General features: G+C 39.0%; 1 protein-coding gene across 1 annotated transcript in view; it reads right to left on the bottom strand.

Annotated features, from left to right (window-relative positions):
• Positions 1-303: 303 nt before the first annotated feature.
• Positions 304-21,671, bottom strand: part of LOC148371528 (eukaryotic translation initiation factor 3 subunit H) — a 37,566-nt gene continuing 16,198 nt past the window's right edge. Inside the window, exons 3-8 of the mRNA XM_088326063.1 lie at positions 19,460-19,627; positions 11,666-11,765; positions 11,080-11,229; positions 4,235-4,355; positions 1,154-1,286; positions 304-596 (exon numbers count right to left, since the gene is read on the bottom strand). Coding sequence (XP_088182189.1) covers positions 502-596; positions 1,154-1,286; positions 4,235-4,355; positions 11,080-11,229; positions 11,666-11,765; positions 19,460-19,627 — 767 coding nt within the window. The 3' untranslated portion in view covers positions 304-501. The remainder of the gene's footprint in view (positions 597-1,153; positions 1,287-4,234; positions 4,356-11,079; positions 11,230-11,665; positions 11,766-19,459; positions 19,628-21,671) is intronic.

The following is a 21,671-nucleotide window of genomic DNA, read 5'->3' as shown; positions in this document are numbered from 1 at the left end:
AAATTGCCACAATCAAAAATGGTGACCTTCAAAAAATCTTAGGACTCATTGACTTATTCAAAGCTCCAATTAGGCTACATGAAATATTCCACTTAAATGTTTTATGATATATACAGAAGAGTTAATTATCCTTTAAGCATAGCAGTTGTTACCGTCCATAGAGGGCGTATAAAGAAATTAAAAAGGTCTCCCTTAAAAATATTGAATGGTTGGAAGTTAGAAAAAATTGGAATGTTAAAAAAGGCATTGACATTCCATGGTCGAGTGTACATAAAGGGTACAAAATGTTGTAATGAGTCAAGATGGATAAAAGAGCCCCTTTTATTTTATAGGTAAATACATTTTGTAGCCAAAATCGAGTGAATATTTGTGTTCATAAACCATGGGTAAATCCTTTAGAGAGGGGAAAAAAAGGAAAACATGATGGTCTCTGATTAATTTCAACTGTCCCTTAATTAATCTTGCTCTACGCGCTCTTCTCTCTACACGCCGTTTTCTCATTTAGTTGTGGCCTTGAAGCGCTTCTGCCATAAACAGTTTCCCGAGGTTCTGAGAGGTGAATTCCTTCATGTTCTGGCAGTAGTTGTTGATTTGCCCTGCAGGACAGCAGCCACACATGCCGCACACAGAAGCAACCATGCAAGCATTTGTGCACACACAGACAGGCCAACGGACAAAAACAGAAGCAGAGAAAAATGTCACATTAGTGGACGGAATACAGCAGGATCAAAAGGTTGCTAGGCGGCACAAATCAGCATGAAACCTGAGGCGGTCCGTGTGCTTTCATAGAAAATAAACTTCTGATTAATGACTTTTCTTGATAATTATTATAATAGTATAGTAGCCAATGTTCCCCCACAATTGCACACTGGCTCCAAAAAAGCACAAGAAAAGCTATTTTGTGCACTAGAATCAGTTAGTGTTTTTTATTTTGTTTTGCTTTAAAAAATAAAATTCTATTCCAATATTATTGTATCATTTTTAGCACTAGGACATTAAATTATAGAGAAAACTGTGGTTTACTTTAATTATCACCTGGAAAGAAACAACATTACTACATAACCCTTTATTTACTTGAGATCAAGCCTAGTCTATATTATGCCAAAAATACAGTCATTGTAGGGATGTCCTTAGTTTACTCATCTTACTGTACCTGCAATAAGAAGGGTGTCCATGCGGGGTGGAGGCTGGGGGGGCTTGAACATTTTGCTGATATCCTCTTCAGGCAATGGCGCCTCGCCTCTGCTCTGTCGCTGGGCATTCTCCTGCTGCCGCCTCTGGAGGTACTGCACGGAAGAAAGGGGCAAGAAGATGCGGTGAAAATACAGAAATCCCTCCTTTTTGGAACGTATCCCCGCAAAAAAGTAAAATAAATATACTGTGATTTATAAATGTGTTTGGTTTACAAAACTTCTGTACTGTCGAAATACTGTTTTGGAAAATAAGCGGGTCAGAAAAAGGACTACCCTGAGTCTATTTTTTCACTTGATCATTCAAATTGCTAGAATTGCTACGGTTTTAGCATCCATGAGTACTTTTTGCTAACAATGCATTGAGTGTGAAGTCACACGTCCTCTTCTGTGCATGCGTGACACTTGTGGCGTTTACCCAGGAGACTCATAGAAGTCACAGGAGATCGCATACAAGTCACATCGAGTTGGAAATGTGAACAATCTTACAAAAAAAATTGGATTACACCAAAAATCTGAGTAGAGCAATAAGCTCTGCAGTGTGGACCTAGTCTTCTATACATGCCTAAACTACAGCCTTGCGGTGACAATCACTTCACCCTTTAGCAACATTGTGGGGTCCTCAGCTACCTCTGCCAGCTACAGATGACACACAGGGCCCACAGCATGATTGGGTGCGCCACACAATTTGAAGAAAAACAGACCTATGTGCGCCTTTTGGTCGAGAAAATAAGGTATTTTGTTATGGCTTGTGTGATGAAATGGCCCCAATTGGCATGATGGCGAGAACTTAGTTTTTGATAAAGAAAGCTTCAAGTACCTCGCCTTGAGAGAATGTTGCTTTATAGAATCAACGTGACGTGAACGAGCAACGCCTCGCTTACTTTTCCTACGATCCGAGAGCGTATGCGTTCAGGATAACGCCACTTGCTCAACAAAAGAAAAGCACCTCAAAGAAAAGGCTTAGTCTCCATGTGTCTCGCAAACATCGCATGAAAAAGCGCTACAGCTGACTTCAAAAGACCGGGGCAACTACATCTTCCTCAGAAATGGTACTTGTACGCAAACACAAAGTAAGGTCAGAGTGAAAACACCTTTTTCATGGCCAAATTCAAGCACTTTTCAAGGCCAATTTGTCCCGTACTTTCAAAAAGAAGAAAAGCGGCGCTATCAAATAAACATTTTCTTTTGTAGACTTTGATGACTAAAATAAATTCGCTGTCAATGCAGCTATCACATACTTTTGTGCTATTTTGAGGTGTTCCTATCTGAAATCTTTTGCCAATGGGCTGCTATAAACTGGTATAAATTCTGCCGTTCTGCTTCAACAATGCACACGCAGCTTGGCTATGTCAAAGAAACACGGTAAGGGCTTTACTGGTGTTGGGTACTCAGTGTTCATTTTACCTCTGAAAAGTGATGAGTCCGGGGACTCGGATGCTCAAAAATCTATGGGTCCCAACAGAGATCTATGGGTCCCCAAAATTTAGTGTTATCGAGGTTGAAATTGTAAATCGGTGACAAATATATAATAAAAATCTATATATTCATTCAGTTTTAATCATCAAATTATTAATTCATTTTCTTCATCAAATTATTGTTGGTAATATCCTGATTAAAGGGATAACGACAAACCTGTCTTTTTTTCATTTTCTCCTTTTATACTTCATTTTTTTCTTAACTTCTTTATACAACGTAATAATTCGTAATATAATGCATCAAAGCAAGTGAGCCGTTTAAGCCGGCTCTCTTGAATGAGTTGAGCCGAAAAAGCCGGTTCTCTAAAAAGAGAAGGACTTTTCACCACACAACTCGAGATCGGCGTGCAAACGAAAACTCGAACCGCGAGACCAAAACAACATCTGCCGGATCTGCCTGATGAAAAGTTTGGAGTGCGGTAAATCTTTGTTTAAAAAAAAAAATGTAATCGGGTAATAATGCCAATTTTGTGTCAAAAAACTTGCGTCCCGGGGACGCACGATGATTTGAGACTATGCGTCCCCAGCAAAAGTGATGCGTCTAGGACGCAGAGACGCGGGCAAACGAGAACACTGGGTACTAATTGAGTTCAATAGAAAGGAAAGAAATGTATTTATAAAAAGCAAAACATGAGCCAAATTTCTAACTGTTCGTATTTCTAGTTTATGTTACAATGTGTTCAGGTTCAGTTCCAGCCTCTACTTAATTATAATCCTTAAAAATCCAAGACTGTTTTTTGTTTTGTTTTACATTTTAAAGTATTAGAACATTTTCTTAACACATAGTTGTGGTAGATATTGAAATTTTGAGCTGTTCTGAAAAAAAAAACGCCCAAAGTAATAACTCAAAAGATGATCTTGAAATCTTTCGTAAACGAAATATAAAAATTCCAGCTGTAAAATTGTGGCCCTCTTTGATTTAATACTTTGTACAACCTCCTTTCAGAGCTCACAGTTATGTGTAAAACGAAATCTTCTTGTATCCCCTTCCTGTTCTGACATTTTCCACAACTACATCCCGGACCTCCTTGGAGGGTTCTTTTGTCTTAATAATACTGTCATAATGCTGTCCGTTCAGGTGCATTTAAACGGAGACCCGAAACACAATATAAAATGCTGAAATGATTTGGTTCCTCTTCACAATTATGTCTCTCATGTTGTTGATTCCTAGAAAATAATTTCAGCTTTAAGTATGAAGCCAGAAATGTGGCAAAATGACAAAAACTCTTGAGGGGCCAGTACTATTATAAGGGCACTGCATTCTTCTCAAAAGACATATTAAACAAACGATTCCCCTTATTTTAAGTGGAATCGGGTCTCCCTTATTAGATGTTGAGCTGGCCTGTAAGGTTTTTTAGTTTAGCTTGTCACACCATTAGACAAGAAAACCAAAAATACAGACATGCTGGAATTTGTAGAGGTTGTCTCAGGCCCAAAAAATAGGGTGTCAAAATACACAAAACCATTGTGTGGTGTCGAAACAACCTACGATATAGTCATCAGTCTGTACCAGTCCACAGCCCGTTGGATGCCGACCATTGCTTTAGTACACACCGTGAGAATTACCTGGTGCTTTTGCTGCTGCTGTTTGCTCAGATTGCGGCTGTAGGTGTTGTACTTGACAATGTCCTGGTTCATGTCATCCACTCTGTCCATCAGTAGTTGGAGGCTCTTTTCCAAATGGTTACTGCAAGAAAGGTATCCATTATTCATATGGCTTAACTCTGCAACTGAGAACAATCACCGTAAATTCCAGACTTCAGAGCACACCTAACTGAAAGGAATGAACTCAATTTTGTTTTTGTGCAAACTGCACCAAGATTATGATTTATACGTATTGATTATTGAAATGTATTGCGCTCTGGTCTCCCAATGTCTAGCATCAAACATTTGCAGCAGGTGCAAAATGCTACAGAGACTCAATAAGCTGACAAAAACCTGTCATCGTATTATCCCAATTTTTGCTGATTTTCACATACCCCCTGTCAATTTACAGGCTATCAGGCTGTGTGCCCTTTGTGTCAAGTAAAGCCCCGGAAGTAGCTGAGGACACCATGAGGCTGCAGTTCACACTGCAGAGCTTATTGTTCATTTTGATATCTGGGTTAAATTTTATGTTTCAGTAAAATTGTTCACATTTCCAACTAAATGCGACTTCTAAAAGTCTGCTGTGTGAACGCTACCATCGCCCACTTGCGCAGAAAAAGACACGTGACGTCACAACTATTGCATTGTTTGCAGAAGTACTCGTGGATGCCAATGCCGGTGCGAATCTAGCAATTTGAAAGTTAATGTGACAAGGTGTCCCACCAAACATTAAATAAATCAAAAACCTCACTTTCCCCCATTGAATGTTTTCCACGTTTTCGTCTGCCATGGTGTATTGATTTCTAAGCTTACGGAAGAAGAAGGAAACCAAGCATTTGTGAGAGGATTGAAGATTAATGAATTAATGGTTATCAAGTGGAGGAAGCTGAACAACAAACTCCTGCCAGTTTTGATCTGTGTTTTACTTTGTAATCAATACTTAAACCATCAAAATCACTTTTGCTCGCACAGTATTTTTAAATAAGCACACTTGGAGGCTCGTCTGTGTTGTTGTAAGGCGGCCACAGCAGAGAGCACCTGCACCCTATAATGCGGTGTGCCCTGATCATGTCTTAAGGACAGAACTAGAACCAGCTACGGAGACTGCACCTTTTAACACGGTGTGCCCTATGGTCATGAAAATACAGTAAAATGTGACTTTAAGGTTCTGTTACTAACATACAAAAGTTTGCATGGTCTTGCTCACTCTTTTTTTATTTAGCTGTGCCGTATGCTACTGCTGAGCCTTTGCTCAGAAAATGCTTGAGTACTATGTTGTAGGCTTGATTGCATTCTCCATTCTTACCCCTGTGCGGTGGAAAGCTCTTACCTCACAGAGATAATACTTGCAACCTCCGTGGAAATGTTTAAATCTAGACTTAAAAATGTATACGGTATAATTTATAATGCTGCGCAATGCATGCCTTCTGAGTCAGCGAATCAGCACCTGTATCTGCTTTGTTTTTGCTGCCTTGGACTTTTTGCACAATAAAGTTTATTGTTGATGTTGACTAGGTTTTGTCTACTGGTAACCATGCAAATTCATTGCAGCCTGATTGTGCTGGAGGGCGGATAATTACCTCATAAACGGTCCCTTCAACGTTTATTTTTTCTTCATGCTTGGTTTTTGGGTTTTGACCTCATGTAGGTTTGAGACGGGGGATGTTATAACTACCAGAATTGTGGGCTTGTGCGGTCCTTTGTGAGACTCTGTCCCAGTCCGATGCGCGGATTATAATTCGTGCATTTGTTACCTCCGGTCTTGATTACTAGAATGTACTACTCTCCGGTCTCCCGAAGTCATAAATCCAGAGCCTGCAACTGGTACAAAATGCTGCAGCGAGGCTTTTAACAAGAAAGTTTGATCACATTACCCCAATTTTAGCTAACCTGCATTGGCTCCCTGTTAGCTTAATATGTGATTTTAAGGTTCTGTTTGTATTATACAAAATCATGCAGGAACTTGCTCCCTCATATCTTTCAGATTCAATTTCCCTCTGTTCCGGTCCGGAGCCTTTGCTCTGAAAATGCTGTTCTAATATTGATCGCTTGAGCCAAGAAGAGAACTGCAGGTTCGAGAGCGTTCTCCATTCGGGCCCCGATGTTGTGGAATTCTCAGCCTCTTTATATTCAATCTGCAACCTCGGTGGAACTGTTTAAATTTAGGCCTAAAACACACTTCTATTTTATAGCTTATGAATGACCTATTTTTCATGTTGACAATGTATGTATTATTTGTTATTGCAACATCCATTGCAGCCTGGTCATCCTGGAAGGGGATTAACTCGTGTGCGATCCCTTCTCAAGGTTTCTTCAATTTTTACCTTGCCCTCATGTAGGTTTTAGATCAGGGGGTGGTGTAATAATAGTCAGTAGTTTGCAATAATCTGGTCTGTACACCCCTTCGAGACTCCTTGTGATTAAGGGCTATACAAATAAACATGACTCTGCTCGACTCTGTGATTAAAGACTATGCTAATAAATAGGACTTGAGTGAGTAAAACATGCAGTTAAAAATGTATATATTGTTCATTGGTATTTGTCACCAGAGGCATAATTTTATCAGTAGGATAAAATGTTAAATTGCATCACTAGTTGTTGTTTTTTTCCCAAACATGCTGGGACACCGATAAACGTGGTGCTGACTGCTTGATTGAGATCGGCTTGGCAACGTAGTCAAGCAAGGTTTGGCAACCTTTCACTTGCAATTTCTGGCTTGCTTTTTCTATGTCCTGTTGTATTGAAACATTAATTTTACAAGAGTTATTTGTCACATACGTAAATCATAAACCTAAAAAAATTTTTTTTAAAAATTACAATACCTATCAGTTCCCAAAAATAAAAGCTTGTGCTTTCATGTCGATAAAAGCTTCCAAAAACTGTTTTTAGGTCAAGGGTATATAAACAGTACTTAACAGTTTCCCTTCATAAAATTTTTGTCCTCAGCAGCTATAAATAACAGCCTTAAAGCAAATAAGTCAGTTCAAAGTATTTTGCAAACAAACGAAGCTGAACTTCCTTCAAGTCTGTAACACTGTGTAGAACTGTAACCAGTGTTCACTTTACCTCTGAAAAGTGATGGGTCCCAGGGACTCGCATGCTCAAAAATCTATGGGTCCCAACAGAGATCTATGGGTCCCCAAAATTTTGTGTCATTGGGGTTGAAAATTTAAATCGGCGACAAATATATAATATAAATCTATTTATTCATTAAGTTTTAATCATCACAGTTTATTGGTAATACAAATCAGTTTTCACTTCAAGCTTTTTCACTTCACAACAATATTGTACATTATACAAAATAATATTGCTGAAATGCCTATATTAATCTATGATTTCATTCAGTTTCAATCATCACAGTTAATTGGTAATAAAAAAGCAGTTATCACTTCCGATTTTTCAGTTCACAATATTGTACATTATACAAAATAATATTGCTGAAATATTAATATATATATTCATGCCGTTTTAATCATCAGTTAATTGGTAATACAAAGCAGTTATCACTTCAGATTTTTCAGTTCCTATATTCTTTGTGGTTTGCTGTCCCGTCACAGTTGTAATGCCTTCTCAAGGTCCAATCCATTATCATCCTCCTCATAGCGTAACCAGGAATATAATTTAGTCCATTTTGGCAGAAAAGTCCTTTTCTTGCTAGGAGTACTCTTTTGTTTATTTTCTTTCGTCGAATCATTCGCACACGTGTTTTCCTGCCTCCGCGATCTTCCGAAGAATTTCTCCGCCGTTTTTTCGTGCCAGAGTTATTGCCGTTGTTATTAGTTTCTGCATTACGTTTAGACTTATTATTGACACTGAAGAAATGACCAATTTTGTGTTGATTTTCACATAATACTAACGTTTTTTTCTGAGACATACTTAGCCTTCACCTTCCCTCGACGACAAGCACCACAACAATGACGTAATCTCGAAGCAACAAAATCTCGTTTGCCGAGATCGGCGTGCAGACGAAAACTCGAACCGCGAGACCAAAACAACAACGGCGGATCTGCCTGACGAAAAGTTTGGAGTGCTGTAAATCTTTATTTAAAAAAAAGTAATCGGATAATAATTACAATTTTGTGTCAAAAAAGTTGCGTCCCGGGGACGCACGTTGATTTGACACTATGCGTCCCCAGCAAAAATGATGCGTCCAGGACGCAGGGACACGGGCAAACGAGAACACTGACTGTAACGTTGGGTGATAAGTTTTGGTCAGTTCATCAAGACTGACATTTGATATATATTTGTATTTAGAAAAAATGATTTTACTCCTTGTACGTCAATAAATTATGACAAAATATCTTGTAATCATCTTACCACCAGTGTAAAGTTTCTGTACCTAAAGAATCTCTAAATCCGTTCACTCCTTAACGATTATTTTAATAATAGATGAATTGGACCATTATTCTTTTGATTAATCGATGAATTGTTTTTTTTGTTTTGTTTTTTTAAACACATTTTTAATTTCCTCCTATATTAAAATATAAAAGTTTTGGACGAATAAAAAAAAAAAATGCACAATACAGAGTATTCCATAGTATAAAATAATTAAAAACCCAAGTGTTTGACAAATAAACAAAAATATATACAAATGTATGCTAAACACTGACAAATGCGTAAGATACCCTTTTACTAGCACCTTATCTAAAGATTACATTACGTTTAAGACTTATCAAAACTGAGAACAGCCAAATGAAGAAAGTGTAATAAATTAACATTTTAAATGTAGCAAAAGATTGTAACTGCCAAAAAATATCAAAAATCTGAACCCACTTTTGCTTTTGGATAAATCTTTGAATATAATCAACAATGTCCAAATAATTTACAATATGCCCCTTGGGTTGATATAAACATGTCACCATTATTATTTTTAGTAAATATATTTTATTTATTTTTACTTTTTTTTTTCTTAGTATTTCTGCAGCACTTTCTGTTCTCATGTTAACTTTGTAACGTTTGTTTAATGCCAATTTTGTTTGTAATGCTGTAATGTTCTATAAAAAATATTTTTTTTAAAAAGTAAGGTACTCAAAAATCACTGGTTCTCTATTAATCTGACTTGAAGACCCACCATTCTACCCGAATCAAGAAAAAAATTCCACTTCTCTTGTTGTTTAAGGGTCAAGTCATGTTTATCACAAGGAGTCTCAAAGGGCTTTTGCAAACTATAGACTACACCATCCCCTGATCCAAAACCTGCATGAGGGCAAGGAAAAACTAAAATACCTCGAGATGAGGAAAATCAAGAAACCTTGAAAAAGGACTACATATGAGGTAATCCCCCTTCCAGGCCATAATGGTGCCATAAGCAAAATTTGATTTGGGCGCCACTATTACTTGACCATTTGGATTTCTGTTAATACCCATTCCCTGTTCTGCCATAACGAATACACCTAAATTACGAGATGTGAGATGTTTCTGTCCTACCTAGATTGTAGTCCACAGTGAGCAAGGCCAGGAAATCAGACAACAGATTTGCAAAAAAAATATTTCAAATTAATATTTGGCAAAATGAGCAACTTCCCCTACTGGACACACAGAAATCAATACTTAAATCATCAAAAGGCAGCATGGTATGTTTTACATATTGGTGTATAATCTGAAATGGTACCAAATTCAACTACAAGAGGAGCCTGTTGTTGATTTACACTAAATATACAAAGTGAAATAGTACAAATCGGGAAACGCAACATCATCCAGGCCATCCAAAACTAACAAAATAAACTAATTATTGACTGCAAGCACAATCTGATTTATTATTTGTGTTTTAAACTAACAACAAATCTAGTAAATTTAAACTCAAATGATTAAATTAAAAAATGCAGAGAAATACATGAAACCAGGTAAAAGAAATGATTTGTGTTTAAAATAATCTGCAACAACTAATGTACAAAACCAGACAATTTTAAACTCAATTATTAAAACAAAAAAAAGAATTTCATTGTCTGGCAGCAGATAAAGAAACTCTTCCTTTTAATACCCTACATTGTACAACCCTCCACCAATGTGCACATGGTTATGAGGTATCTGTAATAGTGCACCAGTAGGCTCTTCAATTGACAACAACAGATGCAATGTTGGCGTCATTTTTAGGCAATCTTTATTAGTTATTTATTTTGTTATTGTTTAATGCGTGGGTTGTCGAGTCAGACTGCTGAGAAACATGAAGATAATTTCAAGCACTTTCAAGGACTTCACCAAAAATAAAACCTTGAAAACAACATGAAAATCGTGCATTTTCCCGGAGTTCAAGCAGCTGTGCAAACCCTGCATGCATTCCCTTGACCGGTGAAAGAGATGGCTTGCTCAGTGAGCTCGTCACTTGGGCAGAGTAAAGATTAAACAAAAATAATGGTAAGAGGTCAGACTGTATCATTTAAATACAAGGGATGGTTTGAATATTTGTCAAAGGTTGGACTGAATCTTTTACACAGAACGCATTTCCAATTAATATCACCAAAAATGCATATACAGTTCCTGCTGAAAGAAAACTTGGCGACAGTCAAGCATGGGGCCCCTGAATCAAGGAACACAGGTAACAGCTAAAAATAGCGGCTAAAGAAGCCTTAGCTTGCAACCTAGTGGCTAACATGCGTGGCTAGACTTAAAAGAAGTACCAGACTCCTGAATCACAGTAATCTGCGTTTTATTTAAATGAAGGATTACTTAGCGCAATCTCTACAGTTCGGTAGTTTTCATTTGTTAACACATAAATTGTGTACAACTTTCAATCCGCTCATCCCAAAAGGCAACTGGTTGGAGTGGCCGGTTTCTTGCATTAGATTTGACCTTCACGGTTTTAGGAAATTTTCAGTGACTCTTACCTGCTGGAAAGGTTGAGGAGCTCATGTTTGTCAGCAACTGTGGACTTATCCTCCAGCTCCCACATCAACACATTGATAAGGTGAGAGTTTTTTATCACAATCGGCACCTCTTCAAACATGTTGTCAAAGCCAATGTTAGCCTTCTTTAATCTGGAGAAGAAAAAGAGAGAAAAAGACTAGTAGTAGTCCTAGTAGTAAGTCCATCCATTAATATTTATATTACATTATAAAATTGTATATAAAAGAAATCACTTTAAAAAAAAGAAATATGCTTATATGTGCACATGCTCAATTATTTTTCTTCATTGGTGCCAAATTGAGGTTAGTTTCTGTAATACTAGACAAAAGTCTGGGTATCTCCTTTATCAAGCCTCACATGAATGCGTTGATTTCTCAGTAACCTTTTTGCTTAATGTCTGTCACCGCGTCAAGAATGCCACTGTTGAAGCTTTACAATTATTGATCAATTCAGTGCAACTGGCTGGCAACCAGTTCAGGGTATCCCCTACCCTAAGAGACCTGGAATTTTAGATAATTCGTAGAAGAGATAACATGTAGTGTAGTAAAATAGGTGTGATCTACAAACCCTTCAGGTGTGAAGTCTTTCTCTTTGCAGATCTCCATGAGCTTTGGAGTGAGCCTGTAGGCTTTTAGTGACATTGAACCTTGAGCAGTCTTGATGGGGTCTGATATGGGAGGAAACAAGTGAGATGCCAAACATTTCAGGAAAAAAGATGTCATACGAAGATAAAAGAGCAGCACAAAAGAAACCTCAAATTACTTGAAATTTTTAATCTTGTCCAAGTTGAAACTTTCGTGGCAATTTTGTTTGTAAATGATGCAACGTTTAATATTTAGCATTTCAAAACTGTAAAAACTTGGTTCCCCTTTGCTGGGCCAAAGCGGTACTACAAATCCCAGCATCACCTTGGAATGGTGTCCACACATATTTGCATTGATTGTAATATATTTGGCGGCTCATAAATCACTCGTTGCAGCCCTATAAGACTACACACAATTCTGGTGTGATGCTGGGAGTTGTAGTACCACTTTGGTCCGGCAGAGGGTGGTAAGACCGTTTAAAAAAAAAACGTTTTTTTTTTTAAATCTTTTTATTGAACATCACATCATTACTAACAAAATTGGAGTGAAAGTTTCACTTTTTAATGTCCAACTGTCAAAGTTAACACTTTTGAAGAGGACAGAAACTGGAGACGAACATTCAGAAAAAAAAGTCATTTTGCCAAAGTGAATATTTTCAACATGCTCAAAAGTGATCTCTATTCAAGGTGCATATGCCTCGTGCTTTACTGTTCTTTTACATTCCCCAAAATTTAGATACCAAGTGGTTTTATTAACAATTGCGCGAGTGGGGGTATTTCACGCCGAGGGTGCACTTTTCAGCACAACAAAGCGCAGTAACGAGTACCAGCTACAAAGAACTGGTAAGCTTCCACTTTTATAAGCTTTTAGATCAGAGACTCAGTATGGTGACTCCATTTACAATACAGCCGTACAGATCGCGTGGACTGAAGTCAGGACGATTTGGTTGAATGTATTAATATGTCAGGAGGAGGACGGTATGGGTCGATCCTCAATTTCTGACAAGTTGATCCACCCTCAAAAGACAGCTGCACAATATTGGTTTGACCAGTCATTGCCAATGCTGTTGAATTTTTTACCGCAAAATTCGGACTATAAGCTGTGACTTTTTTCCCAAAGCCTTTAACCCTGAAACTTATGCAAAAATGCGGCCGATCGATGCATTTTTTCTAACGGCCGCCGGGGGCGTCCGAGCAGTGAAGGTCGGAGTGAGACGTATGTAGCAGGACGCAAGTTTAATAGAACTTTGCGCTTTGTGCATGAATAAAATTAGCATGAACAGACCATCATCATGAAAAAGGTGTCAATCGAAAGGGGAGGGAAAAGTACCATATTGGGAATAATTTGACAGGTGTTTTTTTTTTAAACGGAACGAATGTAGTGAAACAAACTGTTTTCAAGAAGCATCGCCCAATGAAGAAGAAATGTTTTAGGCGGATTCCTACTTGTCTGTTGGTATTATCGTGTGTTTTGGAGTATATATTTTACACGTTTGGATTCTATGGATTGTCCTTGATGTAACAAAGCTGTTTTTGCGGACATTCAAAGGAGTTGAAGACGGCCCCAGGGGACGTACTGGTGAGTTACGGCGGCTTCATAGTTTGGGGGTATCTTGTTTCAGACTGATTGTGAGGTTTCTCACTTGTGTGGATTTTTAAATAGTTATCATATCTTGAATCCCAAGAGTTGAAGCTTTCCAATGATAAGCGGCATGACTTATTATAGCGACTGGTGCCATCGTACAGACACGTACAGTGGAACCTGGGTTTTCGAACGCCTCTCAGTTCGGACAAATCGGTGTTCGACCAAAAATTTAGAAATTCTTGCTTCGCTGTTCGGTCAAAAAATTGGAGTTTGAACGCCGGTACGCTAGGGTGCGATGCTGAGCGGCGTATGGGTGTTTTAGCCCCTAATTATGCCTCCGAAGAAGGTCTGTGCAAGCAGGACAGGTGAAAAAAAACAAGTTGTTCGTCCAACTTTTGCCTTTAAGAAAGACATAATAGCTAAATATAAAAGGTGTACGAATTTCCGATCTTGCTAGTGAATACAGCATGGCTAAATCTACTATCAGTCCGATAGTAAAGAATAAGGAGGCTGTGAAATCGAGTGATGCGGCTAAGGAAGTTAGCGCTATAAGCAAGCAACTGCCGCAAGTTTTGGAAGAGGTTGAAAAACTTTTGATGATTTTTCTCTCCCCACCGTCCACCACAAAGGTAAGAAATCCTATTCATAATCCTTTACGCGTTTATTTACCGTACACTATAGGGCGCACCGGGTTATAGGGCGCACCCCCAAAAAAATAGTTTTTGGTCCTATATCTTCCATAGATAAGGCGCACCGGATTATAAGGCGCTACAATGGGAACGTCGACAAAACAGTCAGATGATTCAGTCAAACTGATTACCCCCTTAACATTCCCAAAGCTTGCAAAGAAGCAAATACATGGATGCGGTGTCCGTACGATGTCACTTAAATGCGTCATTTCAAATATCATTCGGAAGGTTAAAGTCTTGGAATTCAAGAAATGCCAACCATTCCTTACTTTCTATTTTCTTTTTCGCTCGCAACTTTACTGTGCATATGACAATAATCACTTGGAATTGAGTTTAATTCACTCAACTCATCACAGCAACATCAAGATCGTTCTAAAACAAGATACCGGGAAAATATAAAGCCGCATAGCTCACCTAAGTTCTCACGTTCAATAATGATACGCAATCATGGTCTTCTTACAACCGTGAGTGAAGTAAATCCAGGAGAGTAGAATATTTACAAATACAGACTAATGAAACATGTTTCTTTATGGCTTACTTTAGCAAGCTTGCTAAGCTTGCTACGCCATTGCTAAACTCGGCCAATTGCAGGGTTTGTTTTGGCCATCTAGCCAATCCGAGGCTCCGAATAACTTCAGCCAATAGCGATCGATTTAACGGATGATTGATACATCTTTTTCGGCCAATTGCAGGGTTTGTTTCGGCCCTCTAGCCTATCCGAGGCTCCGAATAACTTTAGCCAATAGCGATCGATTCAAATGATGATTGACACATTGGTTAGCCAATGAAACGCCGGTATATAAATCCCAGCATACACCGCGGACTACTCCACGTTCGGGGGAAAATCGAGTCGGCGGCTGTTGCGTAAGTTGCGAGACCTTGGAACGGATTATGGTCGAGAACCGAGGTTCCACTGTATTTGTTTATCAAAACTAACGTTTACAATATTCAAAGGATTTGGGGATTTTTAGTTTTATTTTATGAAAATGAACAAGTTAGCTGGAGGGCCATTATGACGACCAGTCTGGTTGTTCACCCAACAGGAGCACTGCATTGGAATCATTCAAAAGTAAGTAGTAAGAGTATTTGGCAGAGGTGTAGAGATGTTGGATAACAGTTTAACAATGTGGCAGGTAAGTCTGTTGTTTGCAGATGACACAGCGCTTATGGCTGATTCTGAGGAAACATTGAGAAGGTTGGTAACGGAGTTTGGGAGAGTGTCTGATAGCCGTAAGTTATGTGTGAATGTTGGGAAGAGTAAGGTGATGAATTTTTTACGTGATGGAGTGGGCATGGCGTTAAAAATGAGGTTGCATGGACAGGTGCTGGAAGAAGTTGAAAGCTTTAGGTACTTGGGTTTAGATGTGGCTGCAGTTGGTGGAATGGAGTGCGAGGTATTGCACAGAGTGAATCAAGGATGCAAGGATTTGGGTGCTCTGAGGAGAGTGATGGGCAACAAGAGTATGAGTATGGCTGGTAAAAGGGGACTGTATGAGAGTCTGATTGTGCCGACTGTGTTGTATGGTGCAGGGACTTGGAGCCTGAATGCAGATTTGAGATGGAAGTTAAATGGTTTTGAGATGAAGTGTTTGAGGAGTATGTTAGGAGTGACAAAATTGGATAGATTGAGACATGAAATTGTGAAAGACAAAACTGTAGTAGTGGAACTGAGCAAGCGTGTGGATAAGAGAGTACTCTCTTGGTTTGGACAAATGGATAGGATGGATGAAAAGCGAATGTTGAAGAAGATCTACAGAGCACAAGTAAATGGAAAGAGACCAAGAGGAAGACCGCGATTGACGTGGATGGATGGTGTTATGAGTGCACTGCAGGAAAGAAGTCTAAATATTGTGGAAGCTAGCTCTTGTTAGTGAAAGTAATGAGTGGAGAGGTGTTGTAAAAGGATAGTGGGATGTTTGGACGCGTTCTAAGGGATGGTCAGGGCACAAGTATGATGCGGCAGGGCTAAGCCAGTGAAAGCTGGCGGGCCCTGCTGTTGAACAGAAGAGTGTGTTGTGTCACCCCTGACCGAGTGACATGGCCGTTTTCTTGTGTCCCGTTTCATCTAGAGGGACGAAAGCATGACCAACTTGGGTGCCGAGGTGCTTAACTTGTCTGGGTGTTTGGGCATTTAGGTTGGCCGTGGTCAATTTTTTTTGTGTGTTTCTTGCTACTTTTTCCCTTTTATTTTCTTTGTTTTTGTACGCGTTTGTCTTGCTGTCGGTCACCCCTCTCGAGGGATATTACCAGGGTAGATAGATAGTTAGATTTCATGAAACTGGGTTCAAATTCCTCTTAAGCCGCCAGATCTAAAACCAATAAGTTTCTCGTCACGGAGATTGCACACACCGATGCTTCTCACTGCGTGGCTGTGGCAATTAACATCTTATGTCACCATACGCATGCATATTTCCCCTCTTAAGCTTGCAAAATAAATATATGATCAGATTGGCTTTGTGTCAACATAACCTTGGATTAAACGTATTCAGCGAATGACAAACCAGTCTAGTACATGTTGACAAAGCAATTTCCCACAGGCTAGCACCCAAAAACTACTTCAGACGAGCATCCATGCCTTTATTGGCATTTTACTCAGTATCGGCATGATCTGATGATTTGAAGAGCAATTTTTTTCATCGTTGAAAAGCAATAATTTGGTTGATGTTGAAGCAGTAATGCTACGCTGTGCATCATACGGCAGAAATGTTTTAAATTAGACGTTTGTGAGACACGGAGCCAAGAAACTGATAACACAGCAAGTAATTTAAAAGGAAACTATTGGTTTTATCTCCGAGCCGATAAATTCATTTGTCTTGGGGCATTCAATTGATGAATCCACCTGCATAAAATAGCCAGGGGCCTAGCAGCAACGACAAATGAAACAAAATCAAATTTCTTAAGACTTTCAACAGATCAGGTCGATTTCTGTGAGGTCCATTTAGTGCTGCATTATTGATTGGCATTAAAATGAGGCCTCATTTACAGATGGAAAGATACGACTGCTGGGCTAGCTAAATGGCGGGCATGACATTATTGGAGATGTACACAGATGGTTAAAAATAATCCTTCGGTTAATTCAGAAACATTTATGCTCTAATGTCATTTTGTAAGAGCAGCTGCTATAACGTTGTACAGTGGAACCTCGGTTTTCGAACGCCTCTCAGTTTGAACAAATCGGTTCTCGACCAAAAATTTCGAGAAATTCTTGCTTTGCTTTTCGTTCAAAAAAATCGGAGTTCGAACGCCGGTACGCTAGGGGCGACGCTGAGCGGCGTACGAGTGTAGATTGCCCCCACCCCTCGTGAAGAACTGTTGTCACGGCAACGCGCACTCCTTTTCTGTTTTTGTTTTTCAAAAGCGGTGAAGGGAGTGTTTTAACCCCTAATTATGCCTCGGAAGAAGCTTGGTGCAATCAAAGTTGCTACAGGTGAAAAAAGAGGAGTAGTGCGTACAACTATTGCATTTAAGAAAGAAATAATAGCAAAATATAAAGAAGGTGTGCGAGTTTCCCTTCTTTCAGGAATACAGCATGGCTTCTGCCGACCGGTAAGAAATCCTATTCATAATTATTTTCTTTATCCTTTAACCGCTCACCACTTGTTGTGGAGACCCGGGTGCTAAATGACGTGTAAACGACCTGATTTTTAAAATTTTTACACGTTCATGTTAGCGTAATCTTTCGTACGGAAGATTACGCTAACGCGAACGTACGATTAGCTTTACTTTAAATATTCAAGATAAACATTCAGGGTGTTGGAACGGATTAAAACAATTTTACATTACTTTTAATGGGAAAAGACGGCTTCGGTGATCGTACAAATCGGTTTTCGTACAAAGAAATGGAACGGATTATGGTCGAGAACCAAGGTTCCACTGTAGTTACATAAAAAATACAATACCAAGAAAAATACCAGCTATATGATTTTCATCAATAAATTTGCCATTAAATGTTAGAAAATTGTTGTTTTTTATCAAAACTGTCCTTCAAGCACACCTGTTACATTGAGCTCAGATGTTCTAGCAAAACACCTAGAGCAATTTGATTGGGAGAGCGGTGGGAATGGGCAGAGCTATACACCCACTCCCCACCCAGTGCACTTATGGTAAATACGTTTATATCCTCGTTTGCAGTATTTTGTGACACTATTACAGAAGAACTTTGCTCACACCTTGTTTTGAAACCATTATTTAGGACAAAAATGGCAGTCAAGATTAGCTTCGAGACTTGAGTAACTGCGAGAGTGAGACAATTTTTAAGTGGTACAGTTTATATCTATTGAGATAGGACACAGGCTCTGGCATTATTATTATAGATTTATAAAATCATTAAACATCGCAGTGAAATAAAATGTACTGCAGTATTAGCTTTTGTCTGGAGAGTGGCTTTGGCGGTTTTGTTGAATTTTGCCTTAAAATATATGGTTTGGCTCGATCAAAAAAACAACATTTTTTTTTAAATTTTAAGGCTCTTTGGGTCAAAAAGGCTATCGAAACCTCTGCTATTGTTCCTCGATTTAGCTTTGAGCCAATTGTACAAACAAATTTAGTGAATATGAAAATTTGGGGCAGATAATGGCTTCTACTCCCCAATTGAATCCATCCAAAGTCTTTTCAACCTCACTTTTTATTTTTTTACATTTTGGAAACACAAAAGATATAAATACAGAGACCACTTGCAACTTAGCCCTAGCTACGGTTATTGAAGTTTAAGCCTTTGCAGATTTTGAAATTAATTGATTTTGTTTTTGTTGTAATTTATATTGTATTGTGTATTGTGTTCAACAGGGACAGATGGAGGAGGGCACTCTGTTTTGGGTGGGAGTGACCGTGTTCGCGACTGAGATGCTGGTGTGTGTGTGCGCTGGTGTAAACTGAGTCAAACAGCAGGCGGGCGCTGCCTCCGTAAACAATCTGGAAACATAGCTACTGCTAGCTTTTAGCAGCCGCGTTACATTAAAAAGGAAATTCATCAATTAAACCGGACTCTAACAAAAGTCAGAAGGGTGCAGTGAAATTGATTACCGGAAGGTGCTTTGTGGATTGTTATCACGTTCCAGAAGAGACTCGAGCGTTGTTTGGCAAAAGGCAAGAGCAATGCTGTTGGTCTGGCCAACTGGTACTGGCTAGACTCTTTGAAGCCATCTCTGCGGACCCTGTATTTTGCTAACGCCAGGTCCATTAGGCATGAAACGGCTGACATGGAGACCTGTTTCCATTCGAGAACACCTGATCTTAGCGAACAGCCAGCGGGCCGCTCTTTGGATTACAATGAAAGGCGAAGCAGTCAACTTTTCTTTGACAATAAAACCACTCATTTAACTGCAATCATGTTTTGCTTGTTTTAATTTTTTAATTTATAGTTGTTATTTTGGGGGGTAAGATTAACCCTTTGGGGGCTTTTAAGAAGATGTGACGCTACTTTGCAGATTTTCACTTTTCGCGGGTGGTCCCCATTAACCGCTAAAACCGATGGATCTCTGTAATGAAAAATTAATGTTACCTACCATAGATAAGAACAACAGATTCCTCAATGGCATGTTGGTAGCTGAATTGGGAGTCAAGAAGGGCTCTGCTGACAAACGAACCATAGTAGGTAGATTGATACCATCCCACATGCAGATGGTCGATGTTTACATGACGCAAGGAACGCATCATCTCCATCTGATACTGGACTAGAAGCAGAAATACAAAAACAGTCAGACCAAATGGACATTTTGCTTTCTGGGATCTCACAAGTGATATATTAGTTTTGATGAATTTAAACATTGAAACGAAAAAATTAAGGATGCTTGATAAATGTTTGCCAGGTGAGAAAGGAGGTTTCCCCAAGGATTTTTTTTTCATTTAAATTTCAGACAATGTAAGACCTTTTCAAGACCACGTCTAATTAAATTTAAGACCAATCTCGCACCTATGCTCGCATTCAATTATGATATAATGCAAAAGGGGCGGCAGTAGCTCAGGAGGTAGAGCGCTCGTCTACAGTACAGTTCGAATCCCGGCTCGTCCATGTTACATGTCGAAGTGTCCTTGAGTAAGACACTGAACCCCTGATACCCCCAATAAGCAGGTTAGCGCCTTACTTGGCTGCAAAGCCGCTATTGGGAAATGTGGAGCACATTGTAAAGCGCTTTGGGAAGTCATTGACTTTAAAAGCGCTATATAAATGCAGATCATTTCAATTCATTTCAAAAGAATCTGTCAGAATAACTAAGAATAACTGCATAAAACGGACAGGTAATCCCTTTTTATTTAAACTATACAGTGTGTGCATGTGCACACCTGGTGCAGATTAGGGCTGCAACAAACAAGTATTTCAATGATCGATGAATCGGTCGATTATTCTTTTTGATCAAGCTTTTTTTTTTAAAAACACATTTTTAATACCCTCTATATTTGAATATTCAAGTGTTGTACAAATACACTATTACAATATTATATAATAAACAACAATAAAAAAACAAGTGTTTGACCAATAACTTAACAATAAACAAAAATAAAAATGAATCCTTGTATGCCCTGTGCCAGACTAATAAGGTACTACAACTCTAAAATTTCACAGTGAAATCCCATGCACTTATTTATTTGCATTGATTTAACTTGCTTGGTGGCTCATAAATAGCGTAACGCAACAAATCAATTAGGTTATTGGTTGCTAACACTATTACCATGTTTTTGTAGATCTATGAATATTCTTATTTTTATTTATTATGTTTTGCAGGGATCCGCTGCAAAACATGAAATTACTAATTACCAAATAATTTGGTAAATCATGTTTTATTATCATTATTATTGATAATAGAACATGAGAAAGAAACAACAATTTGGGGAGCCGTTTCCGAGCCAAGGGCCAGTTTTCTGAATAGAGCTGTCCTCTTGGCTCCGACCAGTAGGGGGCGGTGACGCATCACATGACAACGCCATAACAACAAGCCACAAGAGCAGGCGTTTCAGCGCCATTTCACGTACTTTTCAAAAGAAAATCTTAATTTATTGCGTTTACTGCCAAGAAACCTGGCGCTGGCAACAATTTCAAGTATTTCCCTGACCTAGAAAACATTAAAATTCAAGCATTTTCAAGGATTTCAAGCACCTGTAGTAACCTTGAACAATACCAATCCCCACTGAAAGAAGGAACAGTGTGTGTGTGTGTGTGAGAGCATTGTTAAACAACCTGGACAAAGCAATGGGGATGCCGTGTGTCTGTGCAATGAACCAGGCAGCCTGTACTCTAATCGTCAATGACACAAATAGTGAACTGTTTCAGACCTTCCATGCTGCTGCGGGCCAAAACACTTCAGTGCAGGAAACTAGATGTTAGTGTGTTTGTGTGTGCATGCATGTTTGTGTGTGAGTAAGTGTGTGCGTGAGTGACTTCCCATGTCTCTCGAAGTTAGGATCCACATAACAGCGTGTCACAACACAATTAAATCACCACCTTTGTCACTCGATAGGGACCATTGCCTTGGAACGACACACACATGCACTCATACATGCTCATCTACAACGATTGCATTAGTATTGGCATTGACACCTATGTATATCCAGGGGACGAGGTTGGCATTACGCTCACATTGACAACATGGTTTTTTATCTATAAAGGACATATGCTTATTTTGTTGAAAAGAAATAAAATTAGTCTTTTTCCATATTGCTGGTTTGACGCTGCGCCTCATCGCAACGCTAAGCCGAGCAGAGCACCAAACGGCCTGCTTC

This window comes from Urocampus carinirostris, chromosome 2, assembly GCF_059441175.1.
Source record: "Urocampus carinirostris isolate Australia breed hairy pipefish chromosome 2, RoL_Ucar_1.0, whole genome shotgun sequence".
In the NCBI taxonomy this organism is placed as follows: domain Eukaryota; kingdom Metazoa; phylum Chordata; class Actinopteri; order Syngnathiformes; family Syngnathidae; genus Urocampus; species Urocampus carinirostris.
This window is presented reverse-complemented; position numbering and strand designations above follow the sequence as displayed.